We start from the raw sequence: 22,992 nt of genomic DNA, 5'->3' as shown, positions 1-22,992 counted from the left end.
CTTTAGATTTTTTTAGCCACTGAGTCACTTTCTCCTCTCCTCTCCTCTCTCATCTCCTTTACTGATTTGCCTTTTAGGCAGAAGATTCTAAAAAGTACTGAGGAGCAAGAGTTGGAGAAGAGAATGAAAATGCAGCAAGAGGTGGTAGAGATGCGGAAAAAGAATGAAGAATTCAAAAAATTTGCTCTTGCAGGAGCAGGTCAGCTTGGTTCTGATTGAGTCTGATTTATGAGGGGGTGCTTCTCATAATCTTGGTAGGGTTTTTGAAGTCTCTAAAGCACAAAAGTCTTTCTTGGTCAGTAGTCAGCATTAAAAGATGTGTTTATTTAGCAACCTGGACATGGGTACCATTCATATCCCAGTGATCATTCCCTAGAACATTTTACATATGTTGGTCCTTTCTTAGAGCATGCTGTTCCTCTCCATCTCTAACTGAAGAAGTCACACCCATCTTTTGAGGCCTTTTTCCATGAGTCCTTACCTCATTTCTCTAAGTGGAGTTAATTCCTCCCTCCTTTTTTCTCCTAATTCTTTTTCTTTGTATTAGAATAAGAAGGAACTAGGATTGAGACAGAAGATAGAGCAATTGGGCAGACCAGCTTCTTGTTGTCTTCCCATTTTATCCTAGTCAGAGGAAAAGACAGCTGAGTGAATCCAGTTGTAGTTATGGAGGAAAGTATACCTGAGAGAGCTGAAGGGATCAGAGTTCTGCTTTGCTTTAGCATAATTATCATTGGTGGAGTCAGAGCTGTGAAGCTCTGCTTACTGGGTTGAAAAGCATCTCTGGAGTTTATAGGGTATCCCTCTTAGAGATGCTTAGTTAAGTGTGCTTTTAAAGTCAATTCATAGCTTTTCCTATCAAAAGTATTCCAGTTTCTCTGTCTCCAGAGCTATGACCACAACTGGGAGGTGGGATTCTTCTCCCCTGTGCTACCTTATAACAGTTTGCCTCTGACCGAAAGGCCTCAAACCCAATAGTACTAAATGAATAAGGCACATATATTGGTGTCCCTGAGGACTGTTTCAAGTGTTGGCTTATATGTAGAGAGTAAACAAAGTTAGATCCATGGTAATAGAAATACCAAAAGGACTGGATAAAAGGGGACTTACTTTATGTTCTCTATTCTTAGCGTTATCTGTGTGTTTTACTCTGCTCCTCACTCAGGGCTCCCTGTGAAGAAATCAGTGAGCCAGGTAACCAAATCAGTTGACTTCCACTTCCTCACAGATGAGCGAATCAAACAACATCCTAAGAACCAGGAGGAGTATAAGGAAGTGAACTTTACATCTGAACTGCGAAAGCATCCTCCGTCTCCTGTAAGTTGATAGACTAAATTAATATTCTTGTTAATAATTCAGTGAGGATTCTGGTGTAATATTTGTGGTCACTTAGTTACAATAATATAATTGAGAGGAGCATATGTTTTTGAGTTAAGGTAGGCCTGAATCCTCACTTTGCCCCTGTTAGCTGTGTAATCTTGGATAAATCACTCCATGTCTCTGGGAAGCATCTTATCAAGTTGCTGTGAAAACTGAATTGAGAATGTACACAAAACACATAGAATTACGTGTGGCAAATTGTAGGTACAGGCTTGTTACAGCTTGTGATATAACAAAATTTTTGAAAAAATCTTGTGTCTGCAAAATTGTGTGCAAAATATAACAGGGTTTATGGGGAAAATGAGATTGGGGCAGACCACTCAAATCCAGTTTTGTTACCAGAGCGCTAACAAAAACAGTAACAATCCTAAATAAAAATCCTAGCACTAAGAATTTCTCCTTGCATTTGCAGTCACCATCACGACTTGCTGAAGTCAGTCCTTTGCAGTCTTAAATCCTGGGGTTGTGCTTCTTCCTTTGGGACGTAAGTCCTTGAAGAGTTTTGTTTCCAATCAGAGACCAATTTTATCAAAATTAATGACCCAAAGAGTAGGCTTCTTCATCAGTCAATTTTTGGTAGGATGTGTGGAGAGAATTTGATTCAGGCAGCTGCCTGACCTGATTCAGGTCCAGAAGCCCAATTAAAAATTTTTAAATGGGACTGGGGATGGGATACCTTTGCAGCTTTTTTCGCTTCTAAGAAAACTTGCTCTTGATTGCTTCAAAACATTAACATGCTTGGGAAAAATCACCTTATGTACTCTTACAGAACAGATAATTTGTTAAGTTCTAGATGCTTTCCCCCCTTTTCATTTTATTGTTATTTTTTAATTTTTTTGGCCACGCTGTGTGGCTTGTGGGATCTTAGTTCCCCAACCAGGTATTGAACCTGCGCCTCCTGCAGTGGAAGCAGAGTCCTAACCACTGGGCCGTCAGGGAATTCCCTTCTTCCCCTTTTTAAAAGATGGGAATAGACTGTTTATAACCCTTGCTCAAGGACTGACAACTTAAGAAGAATAATAATCTTGGCTTTACACAGACCCTTTTTCTTTCTTTCTTTTTTTGTTTTTTTTGCGGTACACGGGCCTCTCACTGTTGTGGCCTCTCCCGTTGTGGAGCACAGGCTCTGGACGCGCAGGCTCAGCGGCCATGGCTCACGGACCTAGCCGCTCCGCGGCATGTGGGATCTTCCCAGACCGGGGCATGAACCCGTGTCCCCTGCATCGGCAGGCGGACTCTCAACGACTGCGCCACCAGGGAAGCCCCGACCCTTTTTCTTTTGATCCTCTGTACTGAGTCTGTGGCTTGTGGTAGATCTGAGCTCTTCCATAACACTTCATTTGGGGAACAACTTCTTTCTTTTCAGGCCCGAGTGACTAAGGGATGCACCATTGTTATGCCTTTCAACCTGTCCCAGGGAAAGAAAAGAACATTTGGTGAGACGGCTTCTACGTATGTGCCCCTTGCACAGCAGGTCGAAGCCTTCCATAAACGAACCCCTAACAGATATCACTTGAGGAGCAAGAAGGATGATATTAGTAAGTTTCTTTCCAGTATCATACCTGGCTGGAGCCTCCCCTAGAATTCCCTTTCCTTACATCTTAGGTGCAAATTTGCCTTTAGTTGAAATCCTCACTTTTGAACTAAAGCATGGCATGTGCCTGTATGCAGACAACAAATGTATACATAGTTGAGCATTTCTCAAACCACCCAGCTATCTGTCCACTTATACCCATCAACCACCTCGATAATAATTGGCCAAGGGGAATTAAGTTAACCTGAGATGTCATTACACATCAAGGCTATCTTTACCATGTGTCAGTGTGCATTTACTCACCTACAGAAAATGAAAGCATTCCATTCATTTAAGGTTGTGTGCTTTTTGTTCAGCAATTCAATAAATGTTTTACCACTACAAAGCAGACACTCTGTGTGGTGTAGGGAGTATAGAAGTGAGCAAAACGGACTTGGTGCTACTCAATATCAAGTTTCTAATTCAGTGAGACAGATAAACAAATAGATCATTACAAATTATGGTAAGTGCTGTGCATGTGGAGGGAGATGTAAGAATCAAGGGAGGTGCGAGATAGGGAGAGCAGGTCTGTATGCTGAGAAGTCCTTAGCAGGGAAAGAAGATGAAGATAGAGGAGAGAAAAGAGATAACCGATGATTAAGTCCCTGTGCAAGGCAGGTAGGAGAGGGATACTTAACACAAGTGGCGTGATTGTTCTTTGAAAGGAGGGTGGAAGAGAGCAGTGGGTGCAGGTGCCGCTGAGTTTGATCTATATTTCTGTTTTTGTGCCAGTACCATGAAGAGGCTGTCTTTTCTCCATTGTATATTTTTGTGCTGTTGAGTTTGTAGATTTGGTGGTGAACAGATAAGAGTAATCTAATCTAATAGCATCTATCTTTATGAAAATAATTCCTACGAAAAGAAGGTAAAGAAGTTTCAGGAGTGGAGGTGTGGTATACAATAGTTGCCAAGAGTGTAGGGTAGTATTCTGGATAAAGCAGAATCCGTTTGTTTTGACTTTGAAGGTTTCTAAATTTTTTCTGCCTTTGCATAGGCACTGTTTAGTGCTATGTTAGGTAGCCAGATGAATTCCTTTAAGGACAGCATTTCCTAATATTGTTATTACGTTCTAGTAACCATTTGTCAGATTTTATATTATGAAAATAATGAAATGTCTTTCTTTATTCTAATGGAAATGTAAATATTAACCATGACTTTCCAAATAATACATGACTGTTAGAGTCTTATATACATTGCTCTTAGAATCTTGGTCCTGGCAAATAGAAAAATTATTTTCTGCAATTTTTATTTAAAACTTTGTACCGTTATAGCTCAAAAATAGTTATATGTATACTTGAAGGCTGGCTTATTTCTAAAATAAGTAGATTTGGTTTCCATCTCCCACTGTTAGGTAATAAGGTCTAAATTAGAGGATTCATTCTGTGTAATTATGAAAATTGACAAGGTTGCTCCTGGCCAGATAAATCATTATTTTCTATGAGTGGTGATGATGATCTTAATATTGATGCTTTGACATAGTTTTTTCTTACTTTTTTCATTTGACTTTCTGTGAGAGGTGGTCTTGATGTTTTGATGTAGACACTTTTAGGGAATTCATAATATTGGGAGTTATTACTTGGTCTTTAGAAAGGCCTTATTTTAAAGCTGGAATAAGTGAAAATCTTATTTGTCAATAACAAGCAAAATAGTTAGCACTGTCAATAGAAAGTCAGTACAGGCCTGTGCAGTGAAAAGGAATCCATCAGACATAAATGGATTTCAGATTCAGAAGATGATAGCAGAGTTTACCCAAGGGCTGCCTTCATCATACCCTTCAGTAAAGAGTGACAGGGGAGAAAGGACTGAATGTTTATCAGATTGACTGACATGAGCTGAGCTGAGTGTAGAGGGCCACTCTGTGGTTTGGCATCTCTGGGCTGCCTAGCTGAGTCAGCACCTACAGGTAAACGGGGTCTTGGAGAGCTAAGTGAATGTCTGTGATCTTGGTTTACAGCTCTGTTACCCTCCAAATCTGTGGCCAGGATATGCAGAGACCCACAGACTCCTGTGCTGCAAACCAAACAGCGTGCAAGACCTGTGACCTACAAAAGTGCAGCAGAACAGGAGGCTGAGGAGCTCGAGAAACTGCAGCAGTAAGTTTCACTGCCAGTGTTTGAGGAGGAGTTCCAAGAACGTGCCTACTTTCTTTTCAGTTCTGTAAGGGGGACAGTTAACTATTTTTCTTGCCTTGGGAATTATGGCATTTGAACTACAGGCTCTGCCTTGCCACTGTGATGAAAGGATTGAAAGTGGGAATATGGAGCTGTCCTGAAGTGTAAACTGGTAAAACACTATTGTGGAGGTTGCAGTGGGAGAACTTACTTATGATTCCAATAAGGAGTGTCCTCTGAGGTTAATTTAGGTAGATCTCACCTTTTTATGGCTACCCAAGGGAACTGGAACTTAATGTGATTAGTGCTAGAGTTTGTCTCCTGTATTCTTCTTTCTTCCTTCTTGTACTTTCTTTTTCTAAAAAATTATTTATTTATTTGGCTGCGCCACGTCTTAGTTGCAGCATGAGGGCTCTTTTAGTTGTGGCATGCAGGATCTAGTTCCCTGATCAGGGATCGAACCTGGACCCCCCTACATTGGGACCCCCCCTGCATTAACCACTGGACCACCAGGGAAGTCCCCTTCTTTTACTTCTTTTTAGAAGGGGGAGTTTCCTCTTGCAGAGAAACCGCAATCTTTAAAGTGGTGGGAATATTAGACTGTCTCATTTATTCTTTGCTCTAGAGGTAGAGACAGTGGCTATGAAGAGAGTTGAAATCTTGTTGTGCATGATGGGTAATCTTAATGAGTATTATTTTTCTGGTTTTGGCTTACTTTGTTGTTTATGTAGTTTTCATTTTATTAAAAAAATATTTTTTGTGGTTGTCACTTAAACTCTCACCTTACAGATACAAATTCAAAGCACAGGAACTTGATCACAGAATTCTTGAAGGTGGGCCCATCTTGCCTAAGAAACCGCCTGTGAAGCCATCCACTCAGCCTATTGGCTTTGATTTGGAAACTGAGAAGAGGATCCAGGAGCGAGAGTCAAAGAAGAAATTGGAGGATGAACACTTTGAATTTCATTCTAGGCCCTGCCCTACTAAGATCTTGGAAGATGTTGTGGTAAGAGTGGGGAGGCTCGGCGAGCTGGCAGAAGTGCCCTGCTCATGACCACAGATCCACCCATTCACAAATGTTTGAGTAGATACATGATCAGGGCATCATAATAGGAGCTGTGGGTGATAAAGAGACATGTCAGAGGTGGATTTTGCTCTCAGGAAACTTAAAGTCCAGTAAGGGATACAGTATAGGTATAAATAATATAAAGAGTGACAGAAGTGCTCTAAGAGAGGTGACAGTTAAAAGTGCTATAAGTATTCAAAGGAGATAATGATTTCTTCCAGATAGAAGGTTCAGGGAATGCTTTGTGGAGGAGGAAGCATTTGATCTGAGCCTTGGCAATGTATAGTAGTCGTCCTCATCATCGTCATCTTCCTGTCGTTACTGTCATAATAACTTTCACTATGTGCCAGGCACTGCTCCAAGCCCTTTTTGTATATTAACCCATTCATTTTGATCAGAACCCCTTCAGGTTGTGTACTCTAATTCTCACCAGTTTCAGATGAGGCACTTGAGGGAGAGAGAGTTTAAGTAGCATTCCTAGGGTACTCAGCTGGTAAGTAGTGGAACAAGTATAAGAATTCAGGCACTCTGGGTCCAGAGTTTGTGACCTTACACTTCATTATATTGCCTCTCCACTCTGTGGTGGAATTTGGACTTGTAGAAATGCAAATGAAATGGACTGGCCAAGCATTCCAGGCAGTGGGAGTAACATAAAAAAAGTCCAAAGGTGGAAAGCATGGGGTGGCTACTGGGAACTGTAAATGGGTCATTTAAGCTGGAGAAAAGAAGTATACCAAGAGGAGCACCTGGAACCTAGATTAGAGAAGTGGGTTGTAGTTTGATGATGGGCTCACAGTCATGATTTGAGAGAAAATATACAATCAAGAAGAGATGCCACAGTCAGAGAAGAAGTAATGGAGTTCAGCACCTGCGTAAGTGCAAAGATGGTTTTCAGGTATATTTCCAGGCAGATGGGGAATCATCCTCCTCCCAGTTTGAATCACCTTATGTCCAGGTACTAAGAACTGTTTTCCCGTCCTCTTTCTTTTTGCTTATCCTTTAGGGTCCCCACAGTTTTAAGTGAAAGTGTCCACCAATATACGGTTGGCCCTCCTTATCCATAGGTTATGTATCTGCAGATTTAACTAACCATGGATTGAAAATATTCAGGAAAAAAACTAGAAAGTTCCAAAAAGCAAAACTTGAATATGCTGCTCTCAGGCAGCTATTTACATAACATTTACATTGTATTAGGTATTATAAGTAATCTAGAGATGACTTAAAGTATACAGGAGGATGTGCATAGGTTATATGTAAATACTACACCAATGTAAAGGACTTGAGCATCTTCGAATTTTGGTATCTTTGGGGGTCCTGGAACCAATTCCCTCAGGATACTGAGGGACAACTGTATTACCTTTGACTGGCTATTTAGTTTTGTTTATTTTCTTAGCACTAAGTCAGAAGCAATCCGAAGTTATATTTTCCAGGCTTTAAAAAAAGCATGGTGATGCTTACAAATGATTCTTCCTCTCTTCCCTCGCCAATATCTTCTTTCAGTTTGAGAGCTTTCTGCACATGAGACCTCTTTTCTATTCACAACGCTTTTCTTTTTCTCTTTTTCTTTCTTTTTTCTTTTTTTCTGTGACGCATACGTATGATAGGCCAGACTCTGTTACAGAAACTTTTTTTTTGGCGGTACGCAGGCCTCTCACTGCTGTGGCCTCTCCCGCTGCGGAGCACAGGCTCTGGACGCGCAGGCTCAGAGGCCATGGCTCATGGGCCCAGCCACTCCGCGGCATGTGGGATCCTCCCAGACCGAGGCACGAACCCGCGTCCCCTGCATCGGCAGGCGGACCCCCAACCACTGCGCCACCAGGGAAGCCCTGTTACGCAAACTTTTAAGAAACCTCTGCCCACTCAAGTGATTAGTCTCCAAGAGTTGTGCTTTCTTTGTCATTACCTGGTGAGGAAATTGTTCTGAATACAACAAGGGAACTGTAGTTTGTATGCAGACCTCAGAATCCTAGACCCAGAAGGGCTCAGAGTTTTCACTTTACACATCAGAAACCCAAGGCCCAGAAAAGAGAAATGACTTCCATGAGGCTTCTGTAACGTGCATTTGGCACCTTACTTTTAATAACATCTTCTTCTCCAAGCTCCTGGCTTTTCCCCCTGCTACAAGTTTTTTGTTTTTTATTTAATTTACCTATCACCCTCTTGATTTTTACTGTATTCTTTGTATCTCCTATACCAATATTGACTTTAATTGACTTTATATATTCTTAAAATCATCAACTCATTTTAAAAGTAATTTTAAGGGGAACATTTAAATCATTATGTAAATGGAAAATCAGTACTTTTTGCCATGAATAACAACAATAATAGCTAATACTTCTATAAAGTTTATGTGCCAAGTTTTATTCTAAGCTCTTTATATGATAACTTACTTAATTCTCATAACAACCCTATGAAGTAAACACTGTAGATACTATTATCAGTCTGTTTTGTAGAGGTCAGATAACTTGCCCAAGATCACAAACTAGCCAGTGGCAGAGCTGGGATCTGAATATGGTTCCAGGGTCCATGCTCTTGTGTTAAAATAGAAGGTACCTTTTAAACTAAAAGGTTCTTAGGAAAATATGTGATTATTTTTTTAAAAAACATGGTCTACATCCTTTTCCATACCACCGGTATTACCTGAACTCCATTTTTAGAAACACTGATTTAGGAAATTGGTTTGGCAGTTTGTTGTACTTTGGAAATGTTGGGGTGAAGTGGTAAGTGGGGAAGGGTGACTAGAGTTCATTAGGAGTTAAGTGAGATCTTAGAGTAGCATTGTACCAGGTAAGGCCTTGTTGAGAATTCTGGATAAACAGATGAGCAAAACACTAGGTAAGTATGTTAGATGCTACTGAATGGTAGGGAAGTGATTGCCAAATCCAACTGGTTCTCAGAATCCTCTGGGATTTTATTATATAAACAGATTCCCGGGCTCCAGCCCTGGAGTTTTTCTTTGTTAGGTGCAGCATAGATTAGAGAGAGCCCTGATGAAGACCTTAGTGTCTGACACACAGTAAGCAGTCATGTTGTTAATAGTAATAACTATTGCATGCTTACGTTGTACTGAGTGTTTTGTGCAGATTATCTTATTTATTTCTCATAACAACTCTTAAGAGATAATGTTCTTTTTTTTAACATCTTTATTGGAGTATAATTGCTTTACAATGGTGTGTTAGTTTCTGCTTTATAACAAAGTGAATCAGTTATACAATGTTCTATTTTTAACCCTACTTTTCAGATGAGGAAAGAGATGCTGGGAGGTGTCTAGTATGCAGAACCAGGATTTGAACCTGTCATCTCCTTAAACACTTATTCTACCCCCACAATGCTGTTATCATTGTTTATTTTGGCAAATGCAGTATCTGAGTTTGATGCTGGCTCTTTGCAGCTCTCTCCCTACTGAAATTTCCAGTGACGTCACTTCAACTTTTGGATTCTAGAGAAGCAAACCAGAAAAGGAGGCAAAGATGTATTTATTCCCTTCCACTCTTCTTCATTTTTTAGAAAGGGAGGCTTTGAAAGAAGAATGTGGCTTGCCCATAGAAACGATTTTAAAAGTTGGTGGCAGAACTGAGGTTAGGTGTCTTAACTTCTAGTGTTGGACCCTCAGGCAGCAGAAGAGCCTGCCTCCCAGAGTCGGAATGCAGCTATCTGTCTGACACTGTTGTCCTCATCCGTGTCCCCTGGTGCTGAAGCTCTCTTTCCATGCGTCCTTATGGTGTTTCTTGTGTTCTCCAGTGAGTAATTTTAGCAGCAACATTTTAGGGACTTGGGGAGACCAGCAGCCTTTAAAAAAAAATTTTTTTTTTCATACTCCCTGAGATATAACATTGCTTCATGGTAATCTCCTAATTGCTCTGGGACAGGCCTGAGAACTTGTCCCAGGGCACTTGGGGGCATATCCTGCCTTAGGGAGAAGTGCTCACCCCTAACATCCCATCCCCCATCCTGGGCTGCTTTTCCAAAATGTGTCATCTGTCCACCCACAATGCCCACTTCTAACCATGTATCACCTCTTTAGAGATACTTTCCCTCAGCTTCCTTTCAGAGTTTCCCCCCATTATCCTTCAGCTCCACATTCTGTTGGGTTTCTTCAGAGCACTTGTGAAAATCAGGAAATACTTGATTTGTTACTTTTTCATTGTCTCTTTCCTCCACTAGAATGTGAACTCACTGATAGCAGGGACCATGTATATCTGTACTGTTCACTCCTGTTTCCCCAGCACCTAAGCATCACAGCATGGGCATTGCTATATTGGATAACTGCATGAGCAGCAGTACAAGCTGAAGTGCACCAGCCTGTGTTAGACACTGGGAATTCGAATGGAATTAGGCACAGCCTCTGTCCTCAAAGCTTTCACAGTCTGGGAGAACAGATTGACATGTAAACAAATAAGGACAGTAATGCTAATCAACATATGTTCATTGAACAATTACTACTTCTTGTAGGTGCTGTGGAGAATGCAAAGGAATGCAATTGGCAATATCGCTGCCCTCAAGGAGCTTATAACTAAAAAACCTTAAAATAATAAAACAAGAAGCCTTCTCTGTCTCTAGAAACCCAATGTCTTTTTCTTTATTTCTGATTGAGCCCCCTATTGGCTTTGATTGCAGTGGAGATGGGGTGTGGATAAATAGTTGCTGCAAGGTTGATTTTCATAAATCACCTTTCCTTCTCCCCTAAGTAATTATGAGGATGGATCCTACTCGTAAATATCTCTTTCATGGCTTACTTATTAGAGATTTCTTTTAAAATGCACATCTCTCTGTTGGGAGGATGCAGAGAGAGGGGAAAAATAGGAAAAGTGGCATTATTTTAAAACTGAGTCCTCAGATATTTATTTCAATTACTATATTTTATGAAAGGAAAAACACCAAGGACTAAAAGGCTATCTCATGTTATACAGGTTGTACAGACTGGAATCAGAGCCGGGCTAAAACAGACCTCTTGACTCCTTGCTCAGTGTACTTCCTATTACCGCGTATCCTTGACTGTGTTCGAGCTACAGGCTGGTGTCCACAGGTGTCCAGGATGTTGTAGAACAACAGATTTTTGTTGTCGTTTTCTGGCAAGCATTATTTGGAAACCCATTTCATAGACTTTTGTCATTCTGATTACAAGTTCTGCTGTATTAAATTTTACTATACTAGTGATTCTGGTTTTCTTTAGAAAATGTATGAGAACTTTCACAGCAGAATGAGCATTCCCTTTACAGTGGTCACCTTGAGAGTGTATTAATTCTTTCCAAAGATTGATATTATAGAAAGCATTTTGGAAAAGCCACTGGTCTTGGATCCTGTGGCACAGTCTTTTGGATCTCTTCAACGATGGCAAGTCTTCATATTTTAAAGATTAATTTGCTCTTAGGGGCTGGTCTAAAGTCATTGGGAACTAAAACTTCTGAGTAGTCTAAAATAATAGAGCTGGAAACAATTTTGCTTAATTAAAAGTAAAGATTGAGCAATTGCCTTGCATGGCCCTAAAACTGGCTTTGAAGGCCACTCCAAGAAAGATACTCCAAACATGTTTGGAGCAGTTGCAGCATTGTTGGGATTAAGAAGTCTCCCAGGGTATAAATTAGAGTCCAAGAGTCTTCAAGTCCAAGGTATAAATTCTGTTATTCATGCTTACTGTATTCATTCAACAAACATTTCCTGAATGCCTTATGCTTGCCAAGGTCTGTGTTAGGTATTAGGGGTTGATGGAATAACAGTCCCCACTCTCAAAGCACTCATAGGTTAGCAGGAGGAGATGAATACCTAAATAAACAAGTGCAATGAAATTTCATATGTACCATGATAGACTATATACAGGGGAGAGTGGGGTCAGTAGGTCTGGAGGAGTGGAGTGATCTATTGAAGGGTTTTATCAGAGAGGCGATGCTTTAGTGGAGGCTTGAGAAGAAGGGTTAGATGCTTCCAAGCAGCCAGAGCATTTCTGAGAGAGCATAAGCAAAGGTATTGCATTGTGATGAGAACCTGTGTTAAATTTTGGTAGCTGTTAGTAGTTCATTGTGGATGGAGGGTGATGCCTAAAGAGGGGCAAGAGATATGCCTGGAAAGTCAGGCAGGGTTCCAAATTATGAAACACCTTGTACTTCATGCCAAGGAATATGTTATACTTTTGTAGGTAGGCAGTAGGAGCCATTAAAGAATTTTAAGTTAGGAAGTAACATCAAATCTTCTGACTGTATAAGAAGATGGACTGGTGGAATGAGAGAAGCTGAAGGACTGTTAGAAGGCTAGTGGAATGGTACAGGCAATAGATGATGTGGCCTGTGTCATGACAGTGAAGAGTTAGAGAGGAAGCAGAATAGAGAGCTGATGGGGCCAGCATATGGATGTGGGTATAAGAAATAAGGAGTTACTGAGGATGTCTCAAGGTTGTTTTGATTTTTTTTTTTTTGCGGTACGCGGGCCTCTCACTGTTGTGGCCTCTCCCTGTGCGGAGCACAGGCTCCAGACACGCAGGCTCAGCAGCCATGGCTCACGGGCCCAGCCGCTCCGCAGCATGTGGGATCCTCCCGGACCGGGGCACGAACCCACGTACCCCGCATCGGCAGGCGGACCCCCAACTACTGCGCCACCAGGGAAGCCCGATTTTTTAAAATTGATCTGGTCATACACTTCATGCAGGACGGTAGCCCTAGAGATACCATTTTGCAGTTAGGGTTAATTGCCAGATTCATGATAGTGTAAACTCTATGAGAGTTAGAATTATGTTAGTTTTGAATGATGTGCATAGTATGGTATACATAATTCAGTCTGAAAAGATTTGAGATGTTGGCAGTGTTTTGGAATCACAAAGGGGGAAAAAAATCTTTGGAGAAGTTGAATGTATTAGAATTAAGGAATATAGAAATTAAATCCCTCTTTTAATCTACCCTCAAAGATATGTGAGAGTTAACAGCTTGGTGTTCTTTCCATATTTTATTTTCTATGCTTAGATTAATTATATATACATTTTATTTTATTTTTTTAGTATATGCGCAAGTATCTTTTAAAAATTTAATTCAATTCAGTTAATTTATTTAAATAAATTTTTTTGGAGTATAGTTGATTTACAGTGTTGTGTTAGTTTCAGGTGTACAGCAAAGTGATTCTGTTATACATATACATAGATTCATTCTTTTTCAGATTCTTTTCCTATATAGGTTATTAACAGAATATTTAGAGTTCTCTGTGCTATACAGTAGGTCCTTGTTGATTATTGATGTTATATATAGTAGTGTGTGTGTGTTAATCCCCAGCTCCTAATTTATCCCTGTCCCCACCACCCTTTGATAATCATAAGTTTGTTTTCAAGATCTGTGAGTCTGTTTTGTAAATAAGTTCGTTTATATCATTTAAAAAAAATTAGATCCCACATATAAGTGATATCATATATTTGTTTTTCTTAAAAGACATCTTAAAAACACACAGAAATAATATTTAATAATAGTATTTTTTGTTTCAGCAACTTGTCCCTCCCCCCTACATTATGAATACTGTTCTGTCAGTAATAAAGATTTATTTTCTTCTTCTTTTTTTTTTTTTTTTTTTCTTTTTTTGCGGTATGCGGGCCTCTCGCTGTTGTGGCCTCTCCCGTTGCGGAGCACAGGCTCCAGACGCGCAGGCTCAGCGGCCATGGCTCACAGGCCCAGCCGCTCCGCGGCATGTGGGACCTTCCCGGACCGGGGCACGAACCTGTGTCCCCTGCATCGGCAGGCGGACTCTCAACCACTGCGCTACCAGGGAAGCCCTTATTTTCTTCTTTTTGATGACTATAGTATTCTATTGTGTGGATGTACCACAATTTTTTAAAATTATTTTTTATTGGAGTATAGTTGATTTACAGTGTTGTGTTAGTTTCTGCTATACAGCAAAGAGAATCAGTTATACATATAGCCACTCTTTTTTTAGATTCTTTTCCCATATAGGTCATTACAGAGTATTGAGTAGAGTTCCCTGTGTAGATTCTTATTAGTCATGTACCACAATTAGTTATGTACCACAATTTAAGAAAGGATTTAGCCAGTTCTTTTTTGATAGGTAATAGGGTTATTTGCAATTTTTTTATTCATTTAAATTTAAAAATGCTGTATTGAAATATACCTAAAAACTAAACTAGAGATCAAATACTAGAGATGTAATATTGGGTGAAAGAGTATGACCATTTAAAGATTTAGTAGCTAATTCCTAAAGTTTGTACCAATTTGTGCTCTGTACCTTACCCAACTGTATAGGAGTGCCCATTTCTCTTCACCTGTCAACACTGGTATTAACCAGTCTTTTAATTATTACTCAGTCTTGTAGGTGAAAAATACTTTATTTTACTTTATATTTTTAAAAATTATTGAGATTGAGCCTCTTGTATATCTTTGTAAACTGCTTGTTCTTTGTCCAGTTATTTGGCAAAAGGAAATTAAGCTAACCCTTGCCCCGTACTTTTTTCCATTTGCCTTTTGAGGTTAATATTTTAAAATATAAGTTCTTATTTTAGAGATGTATGTGGAATAGGTTTAAGAGAATGGACAGTATCTATTCTTTTCCTAGATAACATTTGGAAGTCCTTTTTGATTTTGTTTTTAAGGGATTGGGGTATAAAATGGGAGAGAAACAATAAAATATTGACAGTTTATTTTGTAGTGTTTTTCATAAATACCAAAAAAGATTTTGATGAATCCTATTTTTGTTGAATATGCAACTCAAACTATGTTTTTGTTATTTGCTGTTCTTCTGTCATGTTAATCCACCTTTGGAGCATTAATACATACCAGTCTTAGTTGGATAAGTTAACAACATACTGAAATAACTAGCTTTTTTTGATTCCTGATATGTGAACTTCTAAGAAAGGGATTGATCTCATCACACAGCCTAGTAGAGATTGTTCTAGGATATCTAATTGAGTTGCTTACTCCTTCCAGGGTGTTCCTGAAAAGAAAGTACTTCCAATCACTGTCCCCAAGTCACCGGCCTTTGCTCTGAAGAACAGAATCAGAATGCCCACCAGAGAAGATGAGGTGATTCCCTGGGATGGGGGTTTCTACTCCTTCTACATAATCAATCTAAGCATTATTCTTTCTTAAACTTAGTGGAATACAAAGGCCATCACTCTTGTCTGGAGTTGTCTTAACAATGGGTATGAATGATTGATCATCTGTTTTTGCTCTTCCAAGAACAAAGTAGTTAGTAAGGGTATGAATCTTTTGGCTTTCAGTGGTAACTGGTTGTAACTTATTGGAGCTATGTTTGTTTCTGTTGCATTGGAAATCACCCTGTTGTAATGTGGATCAAAAGTTCTCAAGACCTATACTCTATTTTGCCCCAGCTATTGTCACCATTCAGTGAGGGACTTTTAAAATTCATACTAAGCAGTTACATCCACCCTGTCCTTAACTATCTCCATTAATCCAAGGGTTGCAAAGGTGACTGTGTGGTGATGGTTCATGAAGTTGGAATATATAAACTGTCATTGATCAGGCTAGTTTCTTGTTACATCCCCCATTTTATCTATAAATATCCAGAGTTAGGATAATTTTACAGCAGATCTCAGGCATAAGCCTTTTTATAGGTTCATTTGAAACTAAAATACACAGTAATCTTATGTTACCAGCTTGAATCCAATCAACTTACTTGGTCCTATTCTGGGTTTGGCAACTGGGAATACTCCCAGTCACATGTTTTAGTGGAGTCTGAAGTCTGGGTCAAAGAAGAGGCCAAGGTATATGCTTGGTTAGTACTTTTCTTCTGTTCTTCATTTTATTCAAACTGTTTGATCTCATTTAGTTTTTACAACCTTCCTGTGAAAAATTTTAGATCCTTTAAGAGTAATTATGTTAGTTTATCAAATGCTTTCACACTGGTTTCACCCCTGAGAGTTGGTAGATACTCCTCTTTGATAGAAAAGGAAGCTAAGACACCTGAGAGGTTGAGTGACTTGCCTTAATTAATGACTTCTCTCATATAATGTCTTCTGACTCCACATTCAGAGGAGGTGAGAGAGAGCGAGGAATCTTGTTTCTAAACTGCATTTTTTTTCTTTAGGAAGAGGAGGAGCCAGTAGTGATAAGAGCTCAACCTGTGCCATATTTTGGAATGCCTTTTAAGCCCCAAATCCCAGTGGGGAGAACTGTGGAAATATGCCCTTTCTCTTTTGATTCTCGAGACAAAGAACGTCAGTTACAGAAGGAGAAGAAAATAAAAGAACTGCAGAAAGGGGAGGTAGGTGTTTCCATTTCTCCAAGTAGCATAGTACTATTCTTTGATCCCTCAAAGGTAATCTTTTATGTTGCACTTTTAACTATAAATCACTGACTTCCTTTGATCCCTCTAAGAGCCTTATGAAGTATAAATAGGGCAAGTAATTTAAAGTACCATTAAATTACTTGCCCTATTTATACTTCATAAGGCTATTTAAGTGCCATTCTGGCACAGGGAGCTTAAGTGACTTGCCCATGATCATGCTGCTGGTCATTGGCAATATTGGGAGGAAAACCTTGATTTCCTTTTGAACCCAATACTCTTTCTGCTACACCAAGCTGCTTTGAAAACTGGCCTTTCCTATTTTTTAGATTCATCCAAATATTCTGGAGTAGTTGTTGCTTTCTGGCTAGAAAGACCTTATCTTAAATCTTACATTTTCTTTTCTATTAGGTGCCCAAATTCAAGGCACTTCCTTTGCCTCATTTTGACACCATTAACCTGCCGGAGAAGAAGGTGAAGAATACAACCCAGGTTGAGCCTTTCTGCTTTGAGACTGACAGAAGAGGTGCTCTGAAGGCACAGACTTGGAAGCACCAGGTGGGGCTGGGGAGAGCAGCTAAAATGTGAATTGTTTGATTGTTGATTTGTTACAATAGGTAGACCCACTACACTGAACTTCTGGGAACTAACATACTGGATTATTTTAGGGGCTGTCACTGTAATCAGGGGTCAGCAAACTTTTTCTATAAAAAAGTTTGCTATGTGTTATTTTAGGCTGTGCAGGTGGTCTCTGTCACATGTTCTCTGTGTATGTGTGTTTCAACCCTTTAAAAATATAAAAACCATTTTTAGCTCAAGGGCTATACAAAACGAGGTTGCAAACTGGATTTGGCTGCGGCGTAAGTTTGCTGATCTCTGCTGTAAGTGATCACCTGGAGAATGTGAGAACTGTTAGGCTTTTTTTGTGTCAGGAGATTCTTAAAGATCTCATCTATTCCATTTATTAGACTTGTTCATTAAATGTTCACTCCTTTCTGTTGGTGCTTTGATAAGAAACTGAGAGGTGAGAATAGATTCTTAATATGGTATGTTGTTTTTGCAACATAGTGTGCTATTTGCTCTTTATAGATGACAGGTGATTTAAAACAGTCAATTGGTTGTTGGCTGGTTTAATTGGATCTAATTCTGCCCTGTCTGGAAAATAATCTCCTGAATCCCTAAATTTGTCAGTATTGATATTGTCTCTTATTCTGGACTCTGTCCAAAAGGGGCTCTGGCCTAATCTTTGTTTGTAGAAAGTCATCCCTCTTGAAGCCCAAGAGATATGATTGCTTAAGTAACTAAATGTAGGCTCCCTGTTGGTACTGTTCTCTAGGAGAACTTAGGACAGTTGCTTTGGAAGCAGTAGTGAATCTCTCGTTCAAGGACCATGACATAGAATGTCTGTATATTTTCCATCACAAAAAGATTTTTTAAAGTTTTTCAGTCATACATAAAAGTAGAATAGTATAATGAACTTCCATGAACTGTCACCTGGTTTTCTAGGGATCAAAACATGGAAAATCTTATTTCATCTCACTTCTACCTACTCATCTCTATACTGGATACTTCTGCCTATACAAGATTACTTTGAAGCAAATCCTAGGTGTCATCTCATTTCATCCAAAACTACTTCAATGTGTAACTTTAAAATATAAGGATTAAAAGAATTTCATAACCACAATACTATTATCACACTTAAAAAGATTAACAGTAATTAATTCCTTAATAGTGACAAATAGTCAGCATTCATATATCCCCTAATCTCTCATTTTTTAAACAGTTAAATTGTTCAAATCAGGATCCAGAAAAGGTCCACATTTTATATTTGTTTGATAAATCTCTAAATCCCTTTTAATCTAAAGGCTGCTCTACTTGCATTTTATATGTTGAATAAACTGGTTTGATTTTCCTATGGGTTTTTTTATATGAATAATATGACCATTTATTTTAAAAGTATATGTGTTTACATGTATATGATATGAAAGGGGTTATACACTAAAATGTTAATAATAGTTATTTATGGTGGGGTTATAGGTGACCTTATAGAATTTCATTTTTAATTTTCATCCATTTTTTTTTGAATTTTATTTTTTTATACAGCAGGTGCTTATTAGTTATACATTTTATACATATTAGTGTATACATGTCAGTCTCAATCTCCCAGTGCATCACACCACCACCACCACCACCCCCCGCCACCACTTTCCCCCCTTGGTGTCCATACGTTTGTTTTCTATATCTGTGTCTCTCTTTCTGCCCTGCAAACCGGTTCATCTGTACCATTTTTCTAGGTTGCACATATATGTGTTAATATACGATATTTGTTTTTCTCTTTCTGACTTAGTTCACTCTGTATGGCAGTCTCTAGATCCATCCATGTCTCTACAAATGACCCAGTTTTGTTCCTTTTTATGGCTGAGTAATATTCCATCGTAAACATGTACCACATCTTCTTTATCCATTCGTCTGTTGGTGGGCATTTAGGTTGCTTCCTTGACCTGGCTATTGTAAACAGGGCTGCAATGAACATTGGGGTGCATGTGTCTTTTTGAATTGTGGTTTTCTCTGGGTATATGCCCAGGAGTGGGATTGCTGGGTCATATGGTAATTCTATTTTTAGTTTTTTAAGGAACCTCCATACTGTTCTCCATAGTGGCTGTATCAATTTACATCCCCACCAGCAGTGCAAGAGGGTTCCCTCTTCAAAAAAAAAAAAAAAAAGAGGGTTCCCTTTTCTCCACACCCTCTCCAGCATTTGTTGTTTGTAGATTTTCTTTTGATGTCCATTCTAACTGGTGTGAGGTGATAACCTCATTGTAGTTTTGATTTGCATTTCTCTAATAATTAGTAATGTTGGGCAGCTTTTCATGTGCTTCTTGGCCACCTGTATGTCTTCTTTGGAGAAATGTCTATTTAGGTCTTCTGGCCATTTTTGGATTGGGTTGTTTGTTTTTTTAATATTGAGCTGCATGAGCTGTTTATATATTTTGGAGATTAATCCTTTCTCCATTTGCAAATATTTTCTCCCATTCTGAGGGTTGTCTTTTCGTCTTGTTTGTAGTTTCCTTTGCTTTGCAAAAGCTTTTAAGTTTCATCAGATCCCGTTTGTTTATTTTTATTTTTATTTCCATTACTCTAGGAGGTGGATCAAAAAAGATCTTGCTGTGATTTATGTCAAGTCAAAGAGTGTTCTTCCTATGTTTTCCTCTAAGAGTTTTATAAGTGTCCGGTCTTACATTTAGGTCTTTAATCCATTTTGAGTTTATTTTTGTGTATGGTGTTCTAATTTCATTCTTTTACATGTAGCTGTCCAGTTTTCCCAGCACCACTTATTGAAAAGACTGTCTTTTCTCCATTGTATATCCTTGCCTCCTTTGTCATAGATTAGTTGACCATAGGTGCGTGGGTTTATCTCTGGGCTTTCTATCCTGTTCCATTGATCTATATTTCTGTTTTGGTGCCAGTACCATATTGTCTTTTTTTTTTTTTTTTTTGCGGTACGCGGGCCTCTCACTGTTTTGGCCTCTCCCATTGCGGAGCACAGGCTCCGGACACACAGGCTCAGTGGCCATGGCTCATGGGCCCATTCGCTCTGCGGCATGTGGGATCTTCCCGGACCAGGGCACGAACCCGCATCCCCTGCATCGGCAGGCGGACTCTCAACCACTGCGCTACCAGGGAAGCCCCACATTGTCTTGATTACTGTAGCTTTGTAGTATAGTGTGAAGTCAGGGAGTCTGATTCCTCCAGCTCTGTTTTTTTTTTTTTTTTTTTTTTTTTGTGCAGTACACAAGCCTCTCACTGTTGTGGCTTCTCCCGTTGTGGAGCACAGGCTCCGGACACGCAGGCTCAGCGGCCATGGCTCATGGGCCCAGCCGCTCCGCGGCATGTGGGATCTTCCCAGACCGGGGCATGAACCCACGTCCCCTGCATTGGCAGGCGGACTCTCAACCACTGCGCCACCAGGGAAGCCCTCCAGCTCTGTTTTTTTCCCTCAAGAATGCTTTGGCTGTTCGGTGTCTTTTGTGTCTCCATACAAATTTTAAGATTTTTTGTTCTAGTTCTGTACAAAATGCCATTGGTAATTTGATAGAGATTGCATTGAATCTGTAGATTGCTTTGGGTAGTATGGTCATTTTCACAATGTTGATTCTTCCAATCCAAGAACACGGTGTATCTCTCCATCTGTTTGTATCATCTTTACATCAGTGTCTTATAGTTTCTACATACAGGTATGTTGTCTCCCTAGGTAGATTTATTCATAGGTATTTTATTCTTTTTGTTGCAGTGGTAAATGGGAGTGTTTCCTTAATTTCTCTTTCAGATTTTTCATCATTAGTGTATAGGAATGCAAGAGATTTCTGTGCATCAGTTTTGTATCCTGCAACTTTACCAAATTTATTGATTAGCTCTAGTAGTTTTCTGGTGGCATCTTTAGGATTCTCTATGTATAGTATCATGTTACCTGCAAACAGTGACAGTTTTACTTCTTCTTTTCCAGTCTGTATTCCTTTTATTATTTTTTTCTTCTCTGATTGCCTTGGCTAGGACTTCCAAAACTATGTTGAGTAATAGTGGCGAGAGTTTTCCTACAGGTATTACAATCTGGGTTTTGCTCATTGTATTCCCAACGTGTTGATTAATATGTTCCTCTATCTCCTGTATTTCCTATAAATGAATAGTCAGATCCAGAGGCTTGACTAAATTCTGGTTAGATTCTTTTGGGGGTTGGGAGGGAGAATACTTTACAGGTGATCACATCCAGGGGTATATTAATGTCTACTTGTTTACTTTTTGTGATGTTAAGTAGGCCTTAAAAGTATCTTCAGGGTATTTTCTAGTTCTCAGTGGGTTCAGATGTTGTTAGTCTGATCTACTTAATGTAAAAGGAATTTTAATTGAGTTTAGATTAAATCACCTGCTGTCTTTGTAGATGAAACTGTTCAGAAACATTCGAACTTGAGTCATTGAGATGGTAGTTATGGAAAGTAGTGTGGCTGCTTATCTGACAGATTTTCTTTCTCATAGCTGGAGGAAGAACTAAAACAGCAGAAAGAAGCAGCTTGCTTCAAGGCTCGTCCAAACACCGTCATCTCCCAGGAGCCCTTTGTTCCTAAGAGAGAGAAAAAATCCCTTACTGGTAGTATTTTATGTATTCTTGGGGGATTGGGGCAGAATGGTTAGACTTCCTGGGACTCAGTTGTGTCAGTACAATGCTGTGTCAACCAGAAGCATCTGCCTGTAGGCGATCTAATTTTTTCTCCCCTAGCTCTTTATTGAATCCAGCAGCTATGTTGATTTGTAGAGTGTGTTGGGGTCAGATTCATAGAACAAGCACCTGGCATTTCAACAACAATTTTACTTTCCCCACCCAGAGAGTAGCAAGTAAGTGAGGGAGAGCCAGGACTTCTTTCTGGAGTTCACCCTAAAGCAAGCCTTAGATAGAAAACATTTGATTCCTTAAGCACTGGGCAGCGTTTCAGAAAAGTGGGATTCTTTTCCTAAATCTGTCTCACAATCACTATGTAGTTTTGAGCAAGCTACTTCACCTGTGTAGGTCATGCTTTTCTCCTAATTAGATGATTTATAGGGGCCCTTCCAATGATTTATAGGGGTCCTTAAAATTTTAGGACTTTTTGTATGTGGTTTACTCCACCTTTCTCCCAACTAGGCTTCCTTAGAGGTCCACCTGTCTGTTGCCATGCATATCTATCACTTGCTGGATCTGTGGGGCTAGGTTTATGCAAGTCTTGCTTGTGCACCAATATTCTCTCTGTTTCTGTACTCAGAGGGCCTTTCTGGTTCTCTAGTTCAAGAAACTTTTCAGCTGGCCACTGAGAAGAGAGCCAAGGAGCGGCAGGAGCTGGAGAAGAGAATGGCTGAGGTGGAAGCCCAGAAAGCCCAGCAGTTGGAGGAGGCCAGGCAACAGGAGGAAGAGCAACAGAAGGAGGAGCTGGCCAGACTACGGAAAGAACTGGTAACTGGGCAGCATGAGCACTGACTAACCCATGGTTGCGTCTGTTTTGTTTTATCTGTACCTTGCCTTGTTCCAGAAAGGATCTAAGGTGGCCTCCAAGGATACATCAAAGTTGAGTGAAAATGAGAAGTCAGACAAACCAGGGGTGGTGACAAAGTTGAGGAGTGAACGAGGCTAAGGATGTATACATTGTGATCCATGGATCTGCTAAGTGATATAAACAAGCTAGTTATTTAACAAATACATTTATCTTTGATCCTGAATTCAGTCAGAATTTCTTCCGGGGGTCTAAATAAGGAGGACATCAGGTGCTATACCAGTGCACAGTGATATATTTGTAGGACTCTTTATTTAACTTTTTATTATTGCCTTAATGCTTAAGGAAACCAATGTGTTTTACAATTAGAATACATAGGTAGGGAAGGACGTGGGAATTGTGTGACAACTATATTTTCATTTTCCTCTTAATACTTGACTCAAATTCCTTGGAGTTATAGTGCATATCAGTCCAGGTGACCTTGCATGTTAACACTAGATAATGATTTAAATATTAGTTATCCAAAAAGAAAGCTTAATTCACGTTAAGGACCCTTTCACTAGGAGGGCAGCAAGCCACATTAACTGCATTAATAAGGAAGAACACAGTTTTAGATAG

The 22,992-nt window shown here is 39.6% G+C and overlaps 1 protein-coding gene across 4 annotated transcripts in view; it reads left to right on the top strand.

Annotated features, from left to right (window-relative positions):
• Positions 1-22,992, top strand: part of TPX2 (TPX2 microtubule nucleation factor) — a 60,303-nt gene that overhangs the window by 33,464 nt on the left and 3,847 nt on the right. For 2 of the 4 annotated variants that reach the window (XM_060124556.1, XM_060124557.1), the window contains exons 8-17: positions 78-199; positions 1,166-1,317; positions 2,747-2,918; positions 4,908-5,046; positions 5,854-6,070; positions 15,040-15,135; positions 16,160-16,336; positions 16,769-16,915; positions 21,389-21,500; positions 22,150-22,337. In XM_060124556.1, coding sequence (XP_059980539.1) covers positions 78-199; positions 1,166-1,317; positions 2,747-2,918; positions 4,908-5,046; positions 5,854-6,070; positions 15,040-15,135; positions 16,160-16,336; positions 16,769-16,915; positions 21,389-21,500; positions 22,150-22,337 — 1,522 coding nt within the window. The remainder of the gene's footprint in view (positions 1-77; positions 200-1,165; positions 1,318-2,746; positions 2,919-4,907; positions 5,047-5,853; positions 6,071-15,039; positions 15,136-16,159; positions 16,337-16,768; positions 16,916-21,388; positions 21,501-22,149; positions 22,338-22,992) is intronic. The other 2 variants (XM_060124559.1, XM_060124558.1) reach the window with 2 other exon arrangements.

The sequence above is a fragment of the Lagenorhynchus albirostris genome, chromosome 15, assembly GCF_949774975.1.
Source record: "Lagenorhynchus albirostris chromosome 15, mLagAlb1.1, whole genome shotgun sequence".
Lineage (NCBI taxonomy): Eukaryota > Metazoa > Chordata > Mammalia > Artiodactyla > Delphinidae > Lagenorhynchus > Lagenorhynchus albirostris.
The sequence above is the reverse complement of the archived record's forward strand: the minus strand, read 5'-3'. Positions and strand labels throughout refer to the sequence as shown.